We start from the raw sequence: 24,844 nt of genomic DNA on the forward strand, positions 1-24,844 counted from the left end.
ACCACAATTTTGCTAAATGCTCCCACAAATGTCACACCACAGCAAGGCTTTCGCACTTCCTCTTACCCCTCTCAACACCACTGCGATCGATGTCAACTTGGACGTGCCACACCATGGGAAGGTCATTGCACCTCCCCTTACCCAATGATGCCTCTGCAACAGAGGTAAATGTGGACATGTCACACAGGGGGAAGGCCATCACTCCCTCCCCCCCCCCCTACCCCTTGATGCATCTGTGATGAAGGTCAGAACCATGATGCCCAGACTCAAAATCCGGAGGTTTTCTTATGGGTGGATGAGGGAAACACTTCAGAAATACTGTTGCTCAGAATCTAAACAAGACCTTAAGAGGTGTCACAAGAGTGTGACTGAAACCATCCAGTCTCCTGGCTCATTCATTTTCACATATTTCGTGACCAAAAATGACAGTTTGCGTTTTTGAAGTGCCCAGCGAAGGTGCGCAGGTGGTACCAAGAGTGTTACTGAAGGGGAAGGGGTCTTACAGGGACCTCTTGCTATTTTGTCATTTTATTCACCTGCATGCCAATATCGCACCCTCCTGTGCACATGGTTCAAGAGGGTGTAAAAAAAGGAGGGATGAAAAAACAGATACACTTTCCTCCTTCCAACCATGTTCAAATTTTGTTGAATGGTCCCTAGTGGTTCCAATCTATACACCAGAGCAAAAAGTACAGTCACACCTCATTCCAAAGGGATGGGGTCATGTTAAATGGGGTTGTAGTCTCCACACTGTCCTTAGAGGAGGAATGAATCATCCAGGGAGTGCCAGGAGTGTCGAAAGTTTCTCAAGAACATAATCCTGTTGCACATTATGTTACAAACTGTCATTTCCCTTTGTGAAATGTGTGAAAATTAACATCCATAGGGAAGGGGGTAATGTCAGTCACACCCTTTATGACACCTCCTGAGGCCCTTTTGTGTTAATTCTGAACAGCAATGTCTACAAAATGTTTTCGTCGGCCACCCATTAGAAAATTCACAAGATTTCAACACTGCGTGCCGTGGTTCCGATCTCCATTGCACAGGCATCAAGGGAATGGATGGAATGTAGGTAAAGGGTTGCGAGATGAACTTCCCATAGTGTTACATGCCTACGGATACACTGGGCAGAATTTTGGTGAAATGTGGTGCCAATATGTCAATTAACCCACCTTACATCTCACAGGAACTTATGAGGTCTGGGCTTTTTTTCTTTTTTTTAACATGTCAATACCACGGCTCTTTAAGCATCGCTAAGCCTGAGGGGTGATGTCCAGGGGGCCACTCTTCTACACCATTGCAGAGGAAGGTTGTAGGTGTCCCTGAGCCAAATTTAGAATTTCTGTGTTGCTATGGTCGAAAATGGCAGGGTGCAAAAAAGTGATTCTTTAATTTTGTTGTGCAGTGTATAAAAGCAATAGAAAGTTCAGGTTGTAATAACAACAATATGGAAAGGATAGATTGCTACTCACCACTGAGGAGCACTTACGAAGGCCCGACTGGGTCTGATGTGGGCACCAATCTGGGTGGAGGCATGTCGCCGTCCACACCCAACCCAGCAGGTTGCTGCTCACATCTGATACAGCCACAGTCAGGCCTTAGCTCCTGGAGACAGGAGCCATGTGTGTGCGTGCGCAAGTTGTGTGACTGTGCTTCTGAGGAAGGACTTTGTCCAAAAGGTTAAATATTTCTAGTATGCCTTTCTGTGGCTCAACACTGTCTATGTGATTAGCAGCAGTCCTTTCCATATTTTGTAATGTTTATATAACATATAATAGGAAGTTACCTTTCATTAGGAATGTGGGTGCAATCAAGGACAGTGATACGACTTTCACAGCACAGCAATGGCACCCTTTTCTTTCAGGTTTTATTAAGCAAATCTAGATTTCAGCTAGTGCCTAGCCACTATCAGTACTTTATAGTCCCCTGTTGTTCAGACTTCTGTCACAGTTCATTCAAGACAGTCTATGAAACAGAGCACTGACAGTGCCTAGGCACTAGCTGGAATCTAGATTCGCCAAACAAAACCTGAAAGAAAATAAACAACTCACTCAACTAGAATAATTGCATGGTTCTCCCCCTTTTCGCCATTTTATGCTGAAATCCTTGAAAATTAGTTTCAACACTTCCTGCTAGCAAGCAATATTAAACAAACTGACCATATACACAAAAAAACCAAATACTGTGACTCACTTATGGAGTTTTTGCTGCGATCTTCTATACTGGCGAGAACAGCTTCTGGCATACGGTTATCACCTTGCACGTAACCAAAACCAAACGTCCGTCGCATACAATTCAGAATTGATTTTGTGAGCATACTATGCTCCACTTCAATTCGATCCATGTAGTTCAGCAGACGACAGCAGCCATGGCAAAGTACTCCATCTTCATCAACAATGAGATCCAGCTCTGCTCCTACAACTCTACCAAGTTTTTGGTGGAGTTGGATTTTTGTAGTGTTTGTAACAGCTGTGAGGGGCGATCCTGTTGATCCAGCGGCTTTGCTGCACACAAAGCATTTCCCCCCGGGTGTGATAACTGCTGGCGGTGGCCCAGGTCCTTCTAACTGCGAGAACAAGCAAATTGATATCTGTGGTAAATGTTTTGCAAAATTAATTTATGTTACACTACTGCATACTCTAAAAGGGGCAACTAGAACCAAATTGTACAATCATCTTGAGTTTCTATTGAGTCAAGCTACCAAACTAATATCTGTGAATGCCAATTAAATGGGCCATCCAAAAGGATAGACTTTTAGAAACCACAGGGAATCACAAACAGCAATAAATTAGGAAAACAGCTAATACGAAAGTTGTTTATGTCGATATCGGAGTAGAGGAACACTAGCCCACATAATCTAGTCACTGTCATTTGCCAACAATATACATGCACAGCAGCCATCTGTGAAGTTGAGAGTAGGATTGTATTTGGCGTTGTCAAGGCAGACACATGGAATAAATACTCACTTGGTCGAACGACACAAAGATGTCATTTACTTAATGCACTGCAATGGAGGTTCGTTGTCAAATGGAAGGTGATCAGTTAAAGTTTACCAAGTTGAGAGGTACCCCTGTTCAAAAGTCTAAATACAAATAAAAATGTTTTGGAAATAATGAGATGGGTCCGTTCTATCACTCACCATTATCACTTACCTTAGAAACTTTGAATTTGTGTACAATCAGTGTTTGAAGATCAATGACTCCAAGCACTACAGAAACATGTCGCTAAAGAAAGAATGCCATGTAGCAAAGTATTGTGACCAGTAGATTCACATGAGTCATAAATATGGTACTATTTGGGAAAAAGCTTAACATCACCATGAACAATATGTGTTAACACATGCAGCATGTATTGGGGGGGGGGGGGGGGGGCACTTCCCTATTTTGTAAAAAACATTACACACAATTTATCAGGTTGAAATAATTTTATTGATATTGCACATGGCTTCTGTTACTTTTTTACTTAGCTGCCATGTTTTTTCCATGCAGGTTTGGTAAACCAACACATTTTTCCAAACCAATACTGCACCAGGCCAGGTCTTGTGCTCGTAACCAGTTCACCATTGATGTTAAGGCCTTACCTCACATATGCCCTTTGAACTGGAACATCTGAAAAGGTCAGGGGAATACAGAGTATATGGGAACATTTTCCAGTGTTTATCTTCTGAGCTCCATCTGGGTCATTCAAGCTGAATGTGATGAATGAAGAGAACTTTGTGAGGCAAAAATTGAAGTCATCTTCTTTTGACAACACCTCACAGATTCCTCAACACAAGCACAGGTATAACACTGGTTGGAACAGAACTTGTCTCGCATTATCGAAAAGGTTTGAAAAAACATGGCACCTATGTAGAAAATTAACAGAACATTGTAAAATGTTAAAATTATTTTAACATGACAACTGTGTCTATGTTCTTATAAAATAAGGAAACATACTAATTGGACACCCCGTACATAGGGGTACTTTCCAAAATAGAAGTTGCTGTGTCGTCATATGTTCCTCCCTTTTTTGCCATCAAAATATAAATGTGGAGTTTCAATGAAGTGATTAAAACAGGATAATGGGACAGAAGACGTCCCTGCCAAGGCAACACATGGACAGTTGCATAATTTTCAGTAAGTGCCCACTGCAGCAGGAAATATTAAAAGCCACAGTGATCTTTGGAACAAGCTCTTGTATTCTGCTGTATTTTAATCACTTTAGTGAAACTCAGCATCTAGGAAGACAACAATGTCTCCTCAAAAGTTTCTGCTTGAGCAGTATGTCATGATTTTATCCTTTAATGGGACAGTATTCAACTACCCGGGGCTCATTTTGTAGACAAATATTTTACATGAGAAACAATTTAGCACCAAGTTGGTCAGCTGCAGCAACCAATTTAAGTCCCCCCCCCCCCCCCACCCCCTGTGTGTGTGTGTGTGTGTGGGGGGGGGGGGGGCAATTAATGATGGGGTAAATTTGGTCAGACAGTACAAGGCTATCACAGAGTAGAATCAGAACCCAGGAAAGAGATGGGGGTGATTAGAGATTGGAGGGGGGGGGGGGGGGGATGGGACATGTACAGAGAGGCTCAAGAGATACTTGAGACTTGGCAGGAGAAAAAATCTGAACAGGAAGTTTCAATCTAAACACTGTAAATAATACTGATTTTATGTGGTAGCACTTGCTGTCTTTCAGTGCACAGAATCTCCACTAATATTGTTGTTATGATCTTAACTCTGAAGATATGTTTGGTGAAGTTCTCCATACTAGTCAATCCTGTGCAAATATCTTCATCTCTGCACAAGTACCACAACCTGCATCCATTGAACATGCTTACTGTATTCTTGCCTTGGACTCCGTATTCTTGCCTTGGACTCCATCTACATTTTTTGCCCTCTCACCCTTACTTCCACTACAAATTCAAAGCTACCTTCTTCTTGTCTGACTTGTCTATTGTCCAAGTTTCACTTCCGTACAAGGCTACACTCCAGACTATCACTACCAAAGAAAAAACACCAACATGTGTCTAACACTTAAATTTGTATCAGATTAGTGACATGCCCCAGATTTGTGCAGCACTAAGCGTCTACGGCAAGGCGACTTGTCTGCCATAATGGTAATATTGATTATGGGGCTCTGCATCATGTTATGATTTAAAGTCAGTGAACAATGTTAGGTACCACAATATCATAACTTTCATACAACAAACAATATTGGTAGTTCATGCTCAGAAACTTCTTGTGAGGCACAAATGTTACCTATTCCATATTTAATTGGCATTTAGAATGACATCTCATGGCAATGATGGAAGCTGCAAGCTCCTGTGTGAGCTTTCTTGTACTTGCCAAAGCGATGCTGGTGCAGAGTGCCCTCTGGTGTGTAGCATTGGTACAAAGTACCCCATGCCATGCAATAATATATGTGGGCGATTCCAAGGAGAGTTGCCATTTACTGCTTGACCTCAATGTCACTGTTCTCACACTGTCAGGGACTTCATTCGTTACAATTCACTCAATTTATATGAAATATTTATAATTTATATACACAAACCTTCCTGGTAAGTCAATCCACTGAGTAGTGAAAACTGTATCAAGATCCCTACAATCATTCCAGAGATTAGCACAAACATACAGACACAAATGTGGAGGGAATTCAATTTATAAGTGTATAGAAGAAGAAGAAGAAGAATAAGAAGAAGAAGAAGAAGAAGAAGACGAATCACTGGTTAAGAATCATTGGTTATATTGTGGCCAAAATAGGAAAACCCATATTTTTAGTGCCTCATTTCCTAACCTAATTCCCTCAGCACTCCAGATTTAATTCAATGATATAAATTTATCTTCTTCTACTTTTGTTGATGTTCATATTACAATCCATTCTTAAGACAATGTCCATTCTGGCCAACTGCTCTTCAAAATCCTTTGCTGTATCTGATGGAACTACAGTATCTTCAGCAAACCTGAAAGCTTTTATTTCTTCTTTCTGGCAACAATTCCCTTTGCCATTTTCTGCTTGGTATTCTTTATTGCTTCTTCAATGTACAAATTTAACAACATTAGGGATCGGCTACAACCCTATCTCCTCCTCTTCTCAACCACTGCTTCCCTTTCATATCCAACTCATAACTGCAGTCTGGTTTTTGCACAAGTTGTAAGTAAACTTTTGTTACCTGTATTTTATACCTGATACCTTCAAAATTTTAAAGAGGGTAGACACATTACAACTGTCAAATCATCCTTTAAATCTCCACATACTATTAATGCAGGTTTGCCTTTTGTTAACATATCTTCTGAGATACGTTGGAGGGTCTGTATTGCCTCATTTGTCCCAACAGTTCTCAGGAATCATAACTTATCTCTGATGTAACCAAAAGTCCCAAAAGTCCCAAGTGGATATCATACTCTTCCTACCTCACACTCATATTGGATATTGCAATGGACTTGCATTGAAAATCAAATAAGGAAGTTTATCCAACACTACATGTGCATTTTATTACTTTGTTTCTGTAACAGCTGTGCGAGTTTTCTTACAGAATCGTGGCCATTAGCCGCCTGCAACACTGAACACAGAACATTTACCCTGCAATACTGTATTTTCGCACTTTTCAGAAGCTGATATTTCTAGTGACCCTAATTTATACTTTCTTTCATCTTAGCTTAAAGGTTGCACTATTTCTCTTCAAGTATAATGTGTGTGTGTGTGTGGTGTGTGTGTGTGTGTGTGTGTGTGTGTGTGTGTGTGTGTGTTTAGATCATGGCCAGACCCCGCAAGAACTTTCAGGCACAGCAAATACAACAACTCATGGAAACGATGACCAGACTGCTCGCTGCACAAGCAAACAGAGACACTGCCCCCAGCACCACCACAGCAAGCAGCCCCTGTACTGCCATTCTGTGCATTGGTTCTCAACAAGAGGAATGATTCAATTATCGCACACAACTCAACTCTCTCTTCATGGCACATCACACTGAGTGTAGAACCAAATTGTCCATTTACCAGTTACTCTGCAAATTCCCTTCCCACCACCCACTCTCAAAGTGTTCCTTACAGTGAACTAATTGTTGCACTAGACAAGTACTCTGATTAACAGATTAATGTGGCAGCTGCACAGATTAATGTGGTAGCTGCATTACAAATTCTTTAATTTGTGTAGTAAACCTAATCAGGCACACAAGCAATGGGTGTCTGAACTGCAAGGACTTACACGTCATTGCAATTCAAGTTTGAATGTGGACATTATGATCAGGGATGCCCTACTCGAAATGTGTCTGATCCATAGATATATGAACAGATTCATAAGTACCCTCATCCTTGCTGGCACCAAATACTCTCATCCTTGCTGGCAACAGGTTTTGGAATTAGTGGAATTGGGACTCTTATGATAGTGCAGCAGTAGACTGATTCCACTCCTATTGGTGCAGTTCAGAGTAATGGTAAACGGGTTGTGCCCTTTGCTCAAGCCCCATAGCACACAAAGTCTCAGCAAGGGCTGTATCATAAACAAAACCTGTGTGCTAGGTAGTAGGCTAGATGATTTAAGTCCTGCCCTCAGTGTTTCACTGCACACAAGCAACAGACGTGCCCCTGCTGTGACACTAAGTGTTGTTATAGTGGCAAGCATGACCACATTCAATCTGCCTGTCTGCACAAACGCAAAGTAGTCAGCCTACTTCCATCCACTGTCAGGCTAGCAAATTGTTTGCACTTTGCAGACTATCAAATGCAAAATTTATATGCAACTGGATATGAGTGTCCACGAGTCTTCTGAATAGAAGCACATACAAACTGTTAGGCACAGACAACTCTTTCTGCTTACAACAGACATTTCTTTACTAGGTATTTACGGCATACCTGCCACGTTTCGTATTGTGAAACACACTCGTTCCCAATTTTGTGCTCATGTGGAAATGATACCGGCACTGACTCTTGATCTGTTTGGTCTGTACATTCAAGGCAATATTTTCTCTCTGAACTCCTCTGTGCCTTCTGACAGGTTAGCTGAACTTTGTGACGAATTCTGTGACTTTTTCAAGATGGTCTAAAAGCTAATAATTTTTAGGCTCATATTACCATGAAGGACAAGGCACAATCACAGTTTTGCCGATCACAGCCTGCCCTTCACTACCAGAGACCCAGTAACACAGAAACTCTTATCTTGGCAGGACAATAGCGCTATTTCCCCTGTAGCAGCCAGTCAGTGGGCATCCCCATTGGTGGTGGTAAAGAACCTTCAGGTAACTTATGCTTATGTGCAGTCTTCAAGGCAGTGATAAATTCACAGACTGTGACCAACTTTTCCTTTCCCCGCTACCTGAGGAACTTGTGGCCAAGTTTGATGTAGTTCAGTTCTTTTCCAAGATTATCTTCACATGATTATTTCCAGCTTCCCTCAGATAAACAGTCTCAACGAGTTTTTGACACTGACATGGGGTTATTTAAGTTCTTACGATTGCCCTTAGATAGTGTGTTTGCAGCTGCAATTTTTCAACAGTACTTATCAGAGCTGACTGCTACAGTTCCTTATTTTCAAATTATTTGGACGACAAAGTACTTTCGGGTCATACTCGTGATAAACATCTTTCCCATCTCAGGAAATTGTTTCAAGCGCATTCAGATGCTGGGTGAAAATGTAATAAAGACAAACGTTCCTTCTTCCAGACGACGGTTGAAAATTTAGGACACATTATCAACATTCAGGGTATCCATCACATGCTGTCATACTTACTATACTGCCATCTGGGACCTCCCAGCTTCTCTGTCAGTGAACTGCCAGCTGTATTGGGTAAACTCACTTATTACATTCAGTTCATTTCACCTGCTGTGCACACTGCAGCTCCACTGCATTGTCTTTGATGAAAGAACATTCTATTTGAATGGTCTTTCGAGTATCAACTTGGATTTCAGAAACTGAATGACACCTGACTGAGCAATCTCTGTATGGTTCATTTTGATCCCATCAAGCAAATTGTACTGGCGGTTGATGCATTCTTTGTAGGATGGGTGCTGTTCTCTTGTACCGAGTGTCATCACTGGAGGCCAACTGCCTTCACATGCAAACTCTTAAAGCACAATGCAACTATTTGCAAACTGAGAAGGTAGCTGTTGCTGTCACATATAGGATGACTAAATTCCACCAACAGTTTTAGGCTGAGAATTCTATTTTATGTTGATCACAAGCCTCTTACCTTATTGTTCAGCCCTTCAAAGCTAGTCCTCTATACATGGTGCAAATGTTGCAGCGTTGGTCCCTGTTTCTCTCCAACTACCAGTATGAAACCGTGTTCAGGCCAACGGCTAAGCATTCAAATGCTGACACTTTTTCTCTTACCAGTTAGCACTGATTTGGCTTTCAACACCACAGAAGATTCTTGTTTTCACACTTCTGTCCAAGACAATGGAACCCTTTATGGTTTTCCCATCCACCACTGATGGATTCCTCAGCCAGGACTGTGAAACCCAGTCTCAACATTCTGTTGCAGTGCCTCTGCACTGGTTGGTCACACTCAATTAACCAAATCAGCAATCCAATTATACACTTATTTTACGCTTTGGCACAGCTTATCATCCCAGTGGAGTATCATCCTCTCACATACAAACAATGACCAGTCCTGCGTTGTTGTGCTAAGTTTGCTTTAGAAAGAAATTCTTCACCATTGGGGAATCGTATGCACTAAGCACTGCACACGAGTCAGCAAGGATACTCAAATAGAACAATTAACCTCACTATGTTCAACATCAGGCTGCTCCACCGCAAAAATTTTTCAACTGGCCCACACTCTGTGCCCTTGGCAATGATTCCATATAGACTCTGAGGGTCCCTGCTGGAACTCTCATTGGCTTATTGTAGTAAATGCCTTCGGCAAGTTTTGTTCTTGGTGGCCATGCACTCCTCCATGACAGCTAGCACCATCAAGACCCTGACATCAATCTTTTGCATCTAAGGTTACCAGAAGAGTTGGTTTCGGAGAATGGACCACAGTTCAGATCGGCAGAATTTCAGCAGTTTTGTGATGCCAAGAGCATCAAGCATGTCATGAGTACATTGTTCCACCCCCAAACCAATGGTGAAATGGAACATTTCGTCAGAATTTTCAAATAACACATGACCAAGTTCTACACCTCCCATACATCGGAACAAGCTTTAGAGTTCTTTCTACCTTCCTACTGTTCTCAGCCTATAACATTATTTGTTTATGGTTCATTAAAATTTTTATAACTTTTTTGCTTTAAAATTTCCACATCTTGGCACTATATTTTCTGTAGATGTAAAGTAAAGTGTGCTATACTGGAGTTTGAAGTTTTTTGCATTGTATGTGATTAATGTATGTAAAATACTGTGTACATTGTTTAGTATATTAAATAATTTTCTGATGACTTTTGTATTTAAAATATTTGTGTGTATAAATTGTTCATGTTAATGTAAATTAGACAATTTAAGAAATGGACACGCTTAGGAACAATGTAAGAAACAGGTATTATGTAAAAGCCAGTGTGCTTTTGTTTGAAATGAAAGTCGCTCTGGTGAGTGGAAAAGGAGGCAAGGGCGAACTGGTGTGCTACATAGAGCAAGTGCTGGAAGTAAGTCACACAGCGTGTAGGCAGCAATGATTGAGCCCACACCTTTGTGGAGCAGAAGCAGCTTTGCCTGCAAATTTGCACAAAATGGCCTCAGATGAAGACTGCAAATGGCTTCTATGGCATACCTGCAAGGTGTTGGGCTAAAGTATGTAAAATTGAATGACCCCCCAAGAAGAGAAGTTGAGCCCATACAGCAAGATACTTGCAGGCCATACTGTGGGTAGTGTAGCTGTCATAATTGGTTGCCATACCCAAACCTAAAGCCACTGGATAAGATTTTTTTGTTTTTTCTTTTGTACAGCGTGAACCATTAATTTAAACTGTGTTTTAATGACCATTCTTTAACTTTAAAGGAACTGGTTCACCCTGTTATTTCATCCTAATCATACACCTCTATAGGGTTCCTTCCTGGTGTGTGATTAACCTGAGTATCCTGCTTTACAGATTTATGAAGGGCCAACTTAATATGAAGAGGCACCATTTAATTTTTTTTTTGTTTTCTTAACTACTGCAAAGTGTTATAGTAAAAGTCTGTTTATGTAAAATTCAATCAGAGTGTAGGCAAGTTACTAGAATATGTTAAATGAGTATACAGAGTTAGTTCAAAGAATAATAGCTTTTGAAAGTAAATTCCAGCAAGAAAGAGGTTTCCTTGAAGTGAAATGTTCAGTATAAAAAGTGTGCGCTTTAGTATCTAAGTATTTTAGTGTTTAAGTTTGTTGATTATGGAAAGTTATTTTCTAAGGTCCACCTGGCCAAATTTTTTTAGCTTCCTTGAAGTTATCTACTGGGCTTTTTCCTCTTTTAAAAACATATTGTATAAGGGTGTAGTCCAACATTGTTTACATGGACTAAAATTTATTTGAAGAACCAAATTAAACAGCAGCAAGATAGGCCAAATTCATACTTCTGCTTTTCCAATACCTCACTGTTTCACTGCCCGGATAAGCTAGCGACCATTAGTACATGTTTTAAACCACTAAATGGACTTTGAACTGAGTTGTTCTAGCTTCACTATAATATTATTCATTCTTCATTTCTATCTAACCGCTGGGTAAGATCTTAGGAAAAGAATTGAATAGTCCGATTTACTTAACAATTAGACACAACATACGGTCCAAGCCTGTAAAAAGGGTAACTCTATTGACTATCTTTTCCTATAAGCTGGACTATGATCTTGTAGGGTACTTTATTTGGAAGCTAAACTAAATTTTAGTAAGAGGATTATACGTGGCAACATAGACGAAGGGTTTCTGTTATTTACGTAAAAGCATACTAAATTACAATAGTAGTGGTAGGGTTATAACCCATGCAACGGCAAATCACTGGAAGACCCTTCACACTGTGGTGGTACACCACATAATGTGATAAAAATGATATTGAATAACTTCGCAAATATACCAAAACTGACATCTTAACTAATCGTGAACATTACCTCAGGAAAATAAAGACACTGCAAAAATTAATACAATCTGCAAATGTAATTCCCATCTCTGTTTTTTTTTCGTTTTTTTCAGATCACTTGCTCTTCCCTTTTGTTTCTTCATAGTGTAAGAAGCCATTTTGTGGCAAGGCCCAAAAACGTGCAAGTTTCATGTAATACTTAGCCTAAATATAATCAAATATTACTTAAAAGAGTTGTCAATGTTTATCAGTACCATCTTCTATATTCATGAAGTGGTCAAATTAACTTCTTTATTAAAATTTTATAGGGGAACATTGGTGCTGAGGTCAGTGTTGTCATCCTAAATGATAACGGCCCAGGGTTGTAATACATCTTAATATTCTGTAATTTTGACAAATAAAAAATAAATGTAAATGTAGGAGATTTCTCTTGATTAGTGGTTCTTCCATTGAAACAATAAAAGTAATCAATATTTCCAATATTGAATCATATTTGAGTAAACTGAGTTCAGTAAAAATTTTTTCGATCCTCGCTTAACAGAATTGCAAGAATCTCCTTAGCCTTGCACTTTCACAAAAGTAAAAATAATCTACAAAAAATCAATTTTAACAACAACTGCAGTTATACATCAGGAATGTTGTTTGTTGGTGGTGTCTTCTAATATAAAAACACGCAAACTAACTGCGAGTAGTACCACAACTGAGTCACTGACCTAAGTAATTTGCCAGTTTGATGCAGGCACAATAACATCCCTTTGGCTCCTGAACTGCCTGTGCACACAGAGAGAAAATGAACACTGAAGCGGCAGCAGTGCCAGTCACCCCAGTCACAGGAGTTGGGTCCCTCTCGCACTGCCAGTGGGCTGCCTTAAACCCTCCAGTTACTGCTGTGCCTCTGCTGATAGAAGATGATGATCTGCCCCTGGGCAATGGTGTGCAACCCTAAGGCTGGTCTTTCAGCTGATGTTTCCAGCCATTTGCAAGATGAATGTCATGATCTGGGCAACAGCTTCTCATGTGCTGAAGTTCCAGCTCTTGCCTCTTCAGTGGCACATGCACTCAGACCTCACTCCCCCCCCCCCCCCCCCCCCCCAAGCATCATCTCTGGCATGACCAGTTTACAACAACGGCAAGGAGTTATGGGGGAGAAATGTGGTGGTCATCATCATCATCATCATCATCATCATCATCATCATCATCATCATCATCATCTTTATCTTTGACAGTTTTCAGCCTCTGGCTGGGTCTGTTTGGAACATAAGCCTCTCCATCGTCTTCTGTCTTGCCATCATCTCTCCCTCTTCACCTCAATCCAGTCTTCTCCTTTCTTCTAGATGCGTTCCTCCACTCCTTTCAGCCATCTGTCTCTCAGTCTTACTCTTGATCTCTTTCCTTCCGGTTTCATCTCGTGTATCCTCCTGAGTATCCTCTTCTCCTCCATTCACTTAACATGCCCATACAATCTCAGCCTTAACTTCTCCATCACCTCTTGTAATGGTTCCATCTTCATTAACTCTCTGATCCTCTCGTTTCTTAACCTGTATCTTTGTCACTCCAATACTGTTCCTCACAAATATCATCTCACTAGCTTGTACTTTGCTTTTCTCTCTTCCTTTCATAACCCAGGTTTCGGATGCATACGTCAGGATAGGGTCATAGTACGACCAGTATATAACCTTTTTACTGATTTGGGGTACGTCGTTGCTCTATATCAGGCTTCTGACACTTCTTCCGAAATGCTTCTGTTTTTCTTGTTTTTCTCCCCCACTTGTTTATTTCTCTGTCCTTTTTTCCATCTTCCTGTATCAAGCTTCCTAGGTACTTCAAACTCTCCACTCTACTCAATCATTCCCCATCAATAGTTATTCCAGTTGTTTTTGTGTACTAATAATATCACACTATACTGCTACACTTTTAAAAGTTGGCAACTGCCATGAGACTGCAGTGCCTCCCCCCCCCCCCCCCCCTTTCCCTTCTTTGCTTAGTCCTGGCTTGCAATCTGAACTCTATATTCATAGAGCTGATCTTCGTTTCTCTGGATGTCTCTTTAACTTTCCTATGGGCAGCATCTATCTTTCCCCTAATTAAACATGGTTCTACTGGTTTACATTTATTCTCTAGCAATTCCCACTTAGCAATTTTGCACTTTCTGTAAATTTTTTTTTATTTTTTTTATTTTTTATTTTTTTTTTTTACAGGTTTGTATTCCATTTCATCTGCTTCATGTGGTACATTTTTATATTTTTGCCTTTTGTCAAATTAAATATCTACTGTGTTCTCTAGGGAATTCTACTAGACCCTTTCTTTTTTACCTTTGTGAACCTATGCTGCTCTTCCCCATTTCATCTCCCAAAGTAAGTCATCCAGTTTCTTTGTCTGCTTTTCCTATTTCGGTTCAACATTGCCTTTGGCTCCCTCTGAAGCTATCAACACCTAGTTTCTTCAATTTATGCAGTTCGTAACTCCTTAATTTTCCACTTTGCTGCAATTTCTTCACTTTCGATGTGCAGTTCATAAATTGTCGCGAAAGTCTACATATGCCCCTGGAAGAAAATGCCTTACAGTTTAAAATTTGGTTATTCTGAAACATGTCATACCACTATATGATCAATCTGACCCTGCAGTGCCACAGGACTCTTGCACACATACAAACTTCTGTCACTGTTATTAAACCAAGTATCAGCAATGATTAAATTAAGCACTGTGCAGAATTCTATCACACAGCTTCCTCTTACATTTCCCTCAGCCTGTCCATGTTCTCTTACTTTTTTAATTTACTTCCTTTTCCTATTCCAGTCGCCTATCACAGTTAAATTGTCATCTTCCTTATCTACACGAATAACTTCCTTTATCTTGTCATACATGCTTCCAATTTCTTCATCATTTGCAAAGCTAGGTGGCATATAAACTTTTACTATTATGGAAGCTACTGGCTTCATGACTGTCTGGTCTATGATAATGCATTCACTGTACTATTCTGGATAGCTTACCCAAATTCCTACTTTCTTCTTAATTGTTATGCCTACTCTTGAATTAACCCTATTTGATTTTGTGTTGTACCAAGTTAACTGTAAAGTCCTGTTCACCCTGGTACTATACCTTCCATCTTTACTACATGTCAGGGAACACACCATTGCTGCTTACATGTCAGGGAACACACCATTGCTGCTGTTAGGATGACCGAGTGAGCCAAGGGACCGCACAAGGGTAAGGGAGGCAGCAAAACAGTCATACATACAGGTTATCAGTGGAACTTCAGGCTAGTGACAAAGTTTTTGCAGCTAACTCCAGTTGACAAATGTATTCCGCAGTGGTGGATGAGATCTAATACAACTAGGCTGGACAATGCAACTGACCAGTAAACAACACTCCTATAGTCCAAATACAATAAAATTAATGCTTTGTAATATTTTGGTAAAACTGTTCAATCTGTTTCCCAGAAAGTGTTGCTATGTTTTGTCATGCTGGTTATCTTGAGTCATCACATACAAGGTGTCCCATTTATCTTGACCACCCTAAATAACTGTTTATCCAGATGCAAATTACAAACTGTTTCAAGCAAATGTTCTTTAGCTTGTGTTTCAGTGAATGGCACACTGTGACATATTTTGGAATAGGTCTTTAGGAGAGGAAATGAATTACCAAATAAAAAATACAGGGTGCCATTTAAAAAAGTCATACCGCTGTTTGTATCTTTGTAAAAAACAAAGCTACCAAGAAGGCAATCGTGCTAATTGATGTCCCCCAGATGGCTAATGTACATTTGCTTGAAACATTTTGTAATTTGCATCTGGACAAACAGTTATTTAGTGTGTTCAAGATAAATAGGACACCCTGTATAAACATTTATTATCAAAAAGAAATTAAAAAATACTATACTGTGCAGTAGTTCCAGCAGTTGGATGTCCATATAAAGCTTTGGACTGTATTCTCCGTAAGTGCATAACATGTGATCTAATTGACGAAAAGCAGTGTTTTGTGTCTCCCACATAGCTACCTGAAGTTGGTGTTCTGCTGTGCATAAGGATATGTCACTATAAAATAAGTAATGATAATCAAGAATGAAATTTTCATTCTTGCATTGGAGTATGTGCTGATATGAAACTTTCTGGCAGATTAAAATTGTGTGCCGGACCGACACTCAAACTCAGGACCTTCGCCTCTTGCGACCAAGTGCTTTACAAACTGAGCTACCCAAGCATGACTCATGACCTGTCCTCACGAACGTCTGTGGAGTTTGGAAAGTAGGAGGAGAGATGAGGTACTGCTGGAAGTAAAGCTATGAGCACAGGTCATGATTTGTGCTTGGGTAGCTCAGGTGGTAAAGCACTTGCCTGTGAGACTAAATGTCCCGAGTCCAGCACACAGATTTAATCTGCCAGGAAGTTTTAAAGATCTCCAACATATCGTGCTGCTGTGACTATAGGGTGAACTGCTTGTTTATTGCAATTGCAAAAAGAGTGTTCCCTAAGAAACATAACTTTCCTGCACATTTAAGCTACTGAGGGTCATGCCCACCCTTACTCTAAACAACCTAAGTCAAAGTTTATACAGAGAACTGCAAATTTCCTCATAAACATGTCTCACAATGTTGATAAAATGTGATGTCATCTTGCTGTATCATAGGTCTTTGTACATAAAATAAATACTGCAATCAAATGTCGATTGTGCACAAAGGCATCTCTAATCATATGACAGTTTCTAGCTCAGGATCTTTGGAATCCATGGTGGAATCAGGAAAGGAGATTTCTAGATTCCCAATACCAACAAAGCCATCTATTACCAAACCTTTCTAATAGTTTACCAAAATTAGTTGTTAGGTTAATCAGTCTGTAACAGTCTAAACCAGCAGCTGCTAGTCTCCAATCAATGGTACAAGACAACACAGAATGTTACAGGGAGTGCAACAATTGTTCATGGATGATGCCAAGAGGTTAGGTGCATAATATGGTGATACTTCCTTGCAGTGGTCAGACGTGGTCTGCCAGAACCCTAATGATGACATGCCTGGCCTCATATTCCCTTGTGGCCCACTATCAGAGTCGCTGTCACATCTGAAATGCCCACAAATCTGGATACTGTACAATTAGACTAGCTTGCAAAATGGAGACCCACAATAAGACCCCTTTCAACCTGTCAGGTATTGATACTGCTGTCTTCATGAGTACGCAGTATTACTGTGTCCTTCACAGTGATCACTCAGCATCCGATACTGTTCACACCCCTGGCCTGGTAACAACACTACAAACAAACAAACAAACAAACAAACAACAATACTGTCTGGTGGCCATTCTACCTGTCACAGAGAATTGCAACGCTAACCATTTACGCACACGGCCGACGACTAGTATCTATACAAAGTTACACTGACATCTGAACATGATTCTCCTACAGTCTTTCTTGAACGCCAGTTCTCCGACTTTACCCCACAAGGTTTCGTGATGTCACTTTTCTTTCAGTATTCCTATTTAAGTTCACCAAGAATCTCTGCCACACTTTTGTATAAGCTATACTGACCTGTTACAATTCTAGCAGTATCTCCTAATACATTTGATGTGTGCTATAATGCCTACTCAACTCCTGAAATAACTGACTACTAGCATCTTTTATGCCATTTCTTTCACCGATGCACCACACTTTCCGATGACCCCTCCAGCAAATTGAAGTCTCCCATCTACTTTCTCTACTTCCAATTTTTCTGCATTTGCCCCATTTAATACTACTCTGTTATGATATGAAGGACCCCTAATGTTCGTCACTAATATTGTAACTGGACACTAGCTGGCTCTTTCTCTTTGCTATGGATGTATTCTTGAATTCATTCACTGTTAAACACAGCTATCATTCATTGCACCTATTGGAAATATTGTCCAAGCTGTTCCAAGTTTTCTTACGTTCAAACACCAATGATACTTTCCTGCAGAAATGAAATGAATAATCTGATAGTATTGCCAACTATACCTAATAAACTGTTTATGCCTATTGAGAACATCAACAGTCCTGTTAGATTTTGTTGCGGGCACTCCATTTACAATCATTTTTGTTGAATAAATTCTGTGCGGCAAAATGAACTAGGTTCTCTTAACCGATTCTTAAACTTCTGTTGTGGCATTGGAAGAGATTAGAGTCCTATCAACTTTCAGGTGATTATCCACTTTTAAATCTATTCCATGTTTATATTATCAAAGGCATTTACAAAGTCTATGAGACACTGGTTTCATTACCGCCTAAAATAGAAGATAGTTATCCTGTAGATTGGTTGTTGCCCTCTACTCGTGATATAAAATATATTCAATTAAAATGTGGTGTATGGATATCTTAAACTCCAAGAACTATGAACACGTGGGTTCTCTTGCTGAATAAGGAACCAAGACACCATAGGATGGGGTCCCATCTAGAGGCAAGATAAACTCACTTCATCTCTATCAGTGTCTGGTAGGTCGAGAAGTATAGCCAAACTAATGACTTCAGAAACTGCAACTTTCCAATCGCAACCCTACCCATCCTCCTACTTACTGATGAGTAATCCTGTGCATCAACAGCAAGATTGCTTCTTGTAAGATTACTCTGCAATTCACAATTAAGTGCCCAGCAGAAGGTTCATCGCACCACCTTTACGCTGCTTCTCTACCATTCCACACTACCAGTGTGCGAGAAAACGAACACCTGAATCTTTCCGTGTGAGCTCTGATTTCTCTTATCTTATTATGATGGTCATTTCTCCCTATGTACACAGGCAGCAACCAAATATTTTCACACACTCAGCATAAAGCTGGTGATTGAAATTTCATGAGAAGGTCCCGCCACATTGAAAAACTGTCTTTGTTTTAATAACTGCCACCCCTGTTCATGTATCATACCCATGACACTCTTTCCCTCATTCCACAATAATACAAAACGAGCTGCCCTCATCTGAACTTTGATATCCTCCATCACTTCGATCCGATGCGGAACCTACACCGCACAGTAATACTTCAGAAGAAGGCAGACAAGTGTAGTGCAAGCAGTCTCTTTAGCTGTTACATTTTCTAAGAGTTCTGCCAATAAATCACTGTCTTTGGTTTGCTTTCACCACAACATTATCTATGTTATCTCCACAAGCTCACCTGAGCTAGTTACTTGCATCTAGATAACTTCAAAAGTAGACTCCATTTCAACCTCAACAGACAATATTTTTATTGATTGCAATGAATAATCCCCCTAGTCTAGAGTCTAACATGTCTTTTCAATACATATTCAAAGACCCTCTTAGTGTTCATAGGGACTCTCAGTACTGGAGAATACTTTAATGAGGTGTTGCCTGCAGAGGAAAGATGGTTTTATTGTCACTTTCAGCATACCGGTAGTGACTGAGTTTAAGAATACATCACTCGAACCTACACAGGAGCAAGTTGTTTGCTGGGAAGACTTGTCAGAAAATGAACACACATAGCTGATGAGTTCCACATTATAATGACTAGGTGGTAATATATGCGCCTCCTAGGATTTCAAGTAGGAAGAACAAGATTTCCTCCCTTCCTAATCCCAGCAAGTCTCCAGTCAGTCAAATTTTATTAAAAATGCACGAGGAATTCTCTTGTCTGCCTTTTAAGATATCACCAGCTGCAGTACCAGATTCAGTCTCTGACTGATGCAGTTTTCTGGGCCTCAGACAATACACAATACGGTCCCAACATGGAAAGGTGCAATTTAAGCATCAGTATTATAGAAATGGAAATTCCACCACACCTCTGTAATTACGCCAGTTATCAAAGGGAGTAGATCTTTGTTTTATCCTCATGGAATACACTTTGGAAAAACCTCTGCTTCAATAAAACAGTGTAACGTTATATTAAAAGCATTTTGACTTTGGAGATACTTTAATCATGGTGAGTGGGTCTGTAGTTAGAATGGTAAGTGGAGTAAGAGTATGACTGAAGTGAGAGAAGTAGCCAGAGTGATTAATCATTTGTCATCGGTAATACACATTCCAGTGCACTAAAAACTTCTGATTTAACTAAAAGTTTAATGGTTCAAATCTTTCAAGTAGTAATGAGTGACCTAGCATGTGACAATTCAGTTCCTGCTCTCTCGCATCGATGCCTTACAAGTGACGATGAGTGATCAGGACAGTATTTCATGAACAAAGGGAAGAAGAAACTGAACTCTTAATATTGAAGTTGTGAGTAGTGTTGAAGAGCCTAAAGTTATATACCAACAAAGGAGCCAGCAATAGGTGGGCCTGTTCACATCATTTGACAATGAGTAGGAACTAGTGTAGCAACATTAACTATGAAGTCAAAAAATAAATTCCCAACTACAGCCATCAAAAGGATGCTGTGGTGCAGTTTCTAACATTGCCATAGAGTACACCATGCAGCCCCAGCAGATCAATGTAGTGAAAAGTAAATGTCGCATGAAGCAAATGCTGCAGTTTTGCCTAGCATTGTTGCAGTAGAATTTTTGGGGGTAACAGATGTTTTTTTGGGTCTGAAATAGTACATTAAGATTTAGAGCTAATTGTGATGTAATTTTAATATACATATTTATGGGGCATCCCATGCTGAGTGGTCTAATTTTGGACAATGTTCCCACATCATCATCATGGATTTTGCTGAAATATTGTGGGAACATTCACACATGCCCCAATAAGCACTAGCAATGTTTTATGATCACTAATTCAATTCTTCTGGAGATATAATCATTTGTTTGACCTCATAGTGCAGTTATCAACTGTGTACCCCTGAATTTTTGGCAACTTTCAGACATAATATTTCTGCATATTTTCTTGAAAGAAACAAACCTAGGCCATCTCTTACAACTTCTTGCACTCTTGAGCAAAATAATAATAATAATAATAATAATAATAATAATAATAATAATAATAGCGGAGGCCTATTCTTTTCCCGGGCCTCCATGGGAATAAATAATAATAAATTTTCTGAGCAATTCTCACATAGATAAATTGTACCATAGTCAGCCGAAAAACTATCGAAAAAATGTGAAGTTTACCTTTTATATTTGTAGAAATAATCGCGGGATAAACACGAAACCTGTCGTATAATAACTTACCAATATGAAGTCTTCTAATACAAAATTTCATTCTCTGGCTGATTTCCAGTTGCTCACAAATTGAGGGCAAAGTTTATGATTTTTCTAAAAATGCCAAAAATGGCTATTTTTGGCCCACTTTTACAAAATAGAATCTTCTGAACACTCTTAAACCATTTTCATTTGAAAGACCACATTCTAAACCACCTAAAACTATATTTGGTTCTGGAATAAGAAATCCAATAGAAATAATTGTTTCCTCTTTTTGCAACTAAAAATTTGAGGTAATCACATTTGAAAAAGAGTAATTTTTTGAGTCTTGCCTTACTAAAATTTCTTCCCAGACAATCCCATCAGTCACTTCACCTAGCCGGCAGTATCATGACATTCTACAGAAAATTAATGAAACCTATGAAAATTCAAGTAGCTTGAAGTAAACATAAGCTTAGGATCCTAAAAGAGACCTCTTATAGCTTTGGCTCGACACATACATAAACGTATCATCAGCATGGGATTCTGTGTAAAGAAACCCAGAATGAGGTTTGGGAACCTGTGGTAAAGAAACTCACCCAAGGCTGCTGTTGTACAGCTATTGGGAATGGCCCCTATGATGATGAGGGTGCTGGTTTTCTCACTTTAAAAAGAAACACCAGTAGCTAAGCAACCACGGACCACAGCAACACATTTATACAATTTTTCATCAGTACACTAATGTTCCACATAAATCGTAACACAAAGTACACTATACATTAAATCTGAATTAAACTAGCACATCAACAGCATTACATAATAAATTGAGACACTAATAATTCTCTGTAACACGAAAACAATTCCAAAAGATGTCAGGCAGATTGCTATGAACATCACCAAAATTTACACAATGTGACAATGGTGTAAAACCTGAAGGCTACTTATAAGTTGTGTGCGGCAGCTGTTATGCAACAATCTTACTGTCATGGTTTCCATTGCCTTGGCAATGATAAGTTAAATTGTGTAGTTCATAACCAGTCTGATTCTGTAGTTAGAGCCGAAAAACAGACAAGTATGTCATGATGAGTCATGACAAAAACACACTCCTCTTATGAAGTTCTTTGAGTTATTTGGACTTTATCCCACTTATGATACTGCCTCTCCCAGAATGTACCATACGAGTTAAAGTCCAACTAACTCAAAGTACTTCATAACAAAAGATGTCAGATTTGAGTAACAGTGGAATATGGGCCTAATTTGAATGCACCTTCACCTTATTGTTTTTAGAGCCTTATGTACTCACTTTGCAAAACCAAATCTAGTATTTAGGTGATTTATAAAATGGTCTTTCTAATGAAAATGGCTTCAACAGAAAAATCATCATCTTTGCCCTCAATTTTTAAACTACTGGAAAGCATATGAGGATGAAATTTTATGTTCTAAGACCTTATATAAGTAAGTTATTACATGTCAAGTTTCAGTTTTATCCTGCAATTACTCCCGGATATGCAATAAGCTAAACTTCAAACTTTTTTCAAGTCTATGTTTTTTCAACTGACATTGCTTCAAATTATTCATATGATAATTGCTCAGATTATTATTATTATTATTATTTCCTTCACTTTCTCAGACGTTAAGTCCGGTTAAAAATGGAGTGACGCGGACCTTGATCAAGCGTCACTTCCTTTTAACTGTACGGTATATGTTATATTGCATTTAGGAACTTTCGGGTAATTGAACATGTATCAATAATTACGGATTTCTGTAGTTATATATATATGTTTGGATGTAGCTGTATTGCATTGATGTACTGGTGGATATTGTGTGGTACGACTCCTGTAGTTGATAGTATAATTAGTATGATGTCAACTTTATCCTGATGCCACATGTCTTTGACTTCCTCAGCCAGTTGATGTATTTTTCAATTTTTTCTCCTGTTTTCTTTTGTATATTTGTAGTATTGGGTATGGATATTTCGATTAGTTGTGTTAATTTCTTCTTTTTATTGGTGAGTATGGTGTCAGGTTTGTTATGTGGCGTTGTTTTATCTGTTATAATGGTTCTGTTCCTGTATAATTTGTATTCATCATTCTCCAGTACATTTTGTGGTGCATACTTGTATGTAGGAACGTGTTGTTTTAAAAGTTTATGTTGTAAGGCAAGCTGTTGATGTATTATTTTTGCGACATTGTCATGTCTTCTGGGGTATTCTGTATTTGCTAGTATTGTACATCCGCTTGTTATGTGATCTACTGTTTCTATTTGTTGTTTACGAAGTCTGCATTTATCTGTTGTGGTATTGGGATCTTTAATAATATGCTTGCTGTAATACCTGGTGTTTATTGTTTGATCCTGTATTGCAATCATGAATCCTTCTGTCTCACTGTATATATTACCTTTTCTTAGCCATGTGTTGGATGCGTCTTGATCGATGTGTGGCTGTGTTAGATGATACGGGTGCTTGCCATGAAGTGTTTTCTTTTTCCAATTTACTTTCTTCGTATCTGTTGATGTTATGTGATCTAAAGGGTTGTAGAATGGTTATGAAATTGCAGTGGTGTAGCCGATGTATTTATATGAGTGATTGCCTTGTGTATTTTGCTAGTTTCTGCTCGTTCTAGAAAGATTTTTCTTAAATTGTCTACCTGTCCATAATGTAGGTTTTTTATGTCGATAAATCCCCTTCCTCCTTCCTTTCTGCTTAATGTGAATCTTTCTGTTGCTGAATGTATGTGATGTATTCTATATTTGTGGCATTGTGAACGTGTAAGTGTATTGAGTGCTTCTAGGTCTGTGTTACTCCATTTCACTACTCCAAATGAGTAGGTCAATATTGGTATGGCATAAGTATTTATAGCTTTTGTCTTGTTTCTTGCTGTCAATTCTGTTTTCAGTATTTTTGTTAGTCTTTGTCTATATTTTTCTTTTAGGTCTTCTTTAATATTTGTATTATCTATTCCTATTTTTTGTCTGTATCCTAGATACTTATAGGCATCCGTTTTTTCCATCGCTTCTATGCAGTCGCTGTGGTTATCCAATATGTAATCTTCTTGTTTAGTGTGTTTTCCCTTGACTATGCTATTTTTCTTACATTTGTCTGTTCCAAAAGCCATACTTGTATCATTGCTGAATACTTCTGTTATCTTTAGTAATTGGTTGAGTTGTTGATTTGTTGCTGCCAGTAGTTTTAGATCATTCATGTACAGCAAATGTGTGATTTTGTGTGGGTATGTTCCAGTAATATTGTATCCATAATTTGTATTATTTAGCATGTTGGATAGTGGGTTCAGAGCAAGGCAGAACCAGAAAGGACTTAATGAGTATCCTTGGCATTCCACGCTTAATCTGTATTGGCTGTGATGTGAAATTATTTGAATTTGTTTGGATATTAAGTGTGGTTTTCCAATTTTTCATTACTATGTTTAGGAACTGTATCAATTTAGGATCTACTTTGTATATTTCCAATATTTGTAGTAACCATGAGTGGGGTACACTATCAAAAGCTTTTTGGTAATCAATGTATGCGTAGTGTAGCGACCTTTGTTTAGTTTTAGCTTGATATGTCACCTCTGCATCTATTATCAGTTGCTCTTTACATCCTCGTGCTCCTTTGCAACAGCCTTTTTGCTCTTCATTTATAATTTTGTTCTGTGTTGTATGTGTCATTAATTTCTGTTTAATGACTGAAGTTAATATTTTGTATATTGTTGGTAGGCATGTTATGGGGCGATATTTAGCTGGGTTCGCTGTGTCTGCTTGATCTTTAGGTTTCAGATAAGTTATTCCATGTGTAAGTGTATCAGGGAATGTGTATGGGTCTGCAATGTAACTGTTAAATAATTTAGTTAGATGTGAATGTGTTGAGGTGAACTACTTTAAC

General features: G+C 39.1%; 1 protein-coding gene across 7 annotated transcripts in view; it reads right to left on the bottom strand.

The window, feature by feature from the left end:
• LOC126463726 (uncharacterized) overlaps nucleotides 1–24,844 on the bottom strand; it is a 56,708-nt gene that overhangs the window by 12,555 nt on the left and 19,309 nt on the right. For all 7 annotated transcript variants that reach the window (XM_050096183.1, XM_050096188.1, XM_050096187.1 and 4 more), the window contains one exon: nucleotides 2,194–2,566. In XM_050096183.1, coding sequence (XP_049952140.1) covers nucleotides 2,194–2,566 — 373 coding nt within the window. The remainder of the gene's footprint in view (nucleotides 1–2,193; nucleotides 2,567–24,844) is intronic.

Source organism: Schistocerca serialis, chromosome 1 (assembly GCF_023864345.2).
Source record: "Schistocerca serialis cubense isolate TAMUIC-IGC-003099 chromosome 1, iqSchSeri2.2, whole genome shotgun sequence".
NCBI classification, from domain to species: Eukaryota; Metazoa; Arthropoda; class Insecta; order Orthoptera; family Acrididae; genus Schistocerca; species Schistocerca serialis.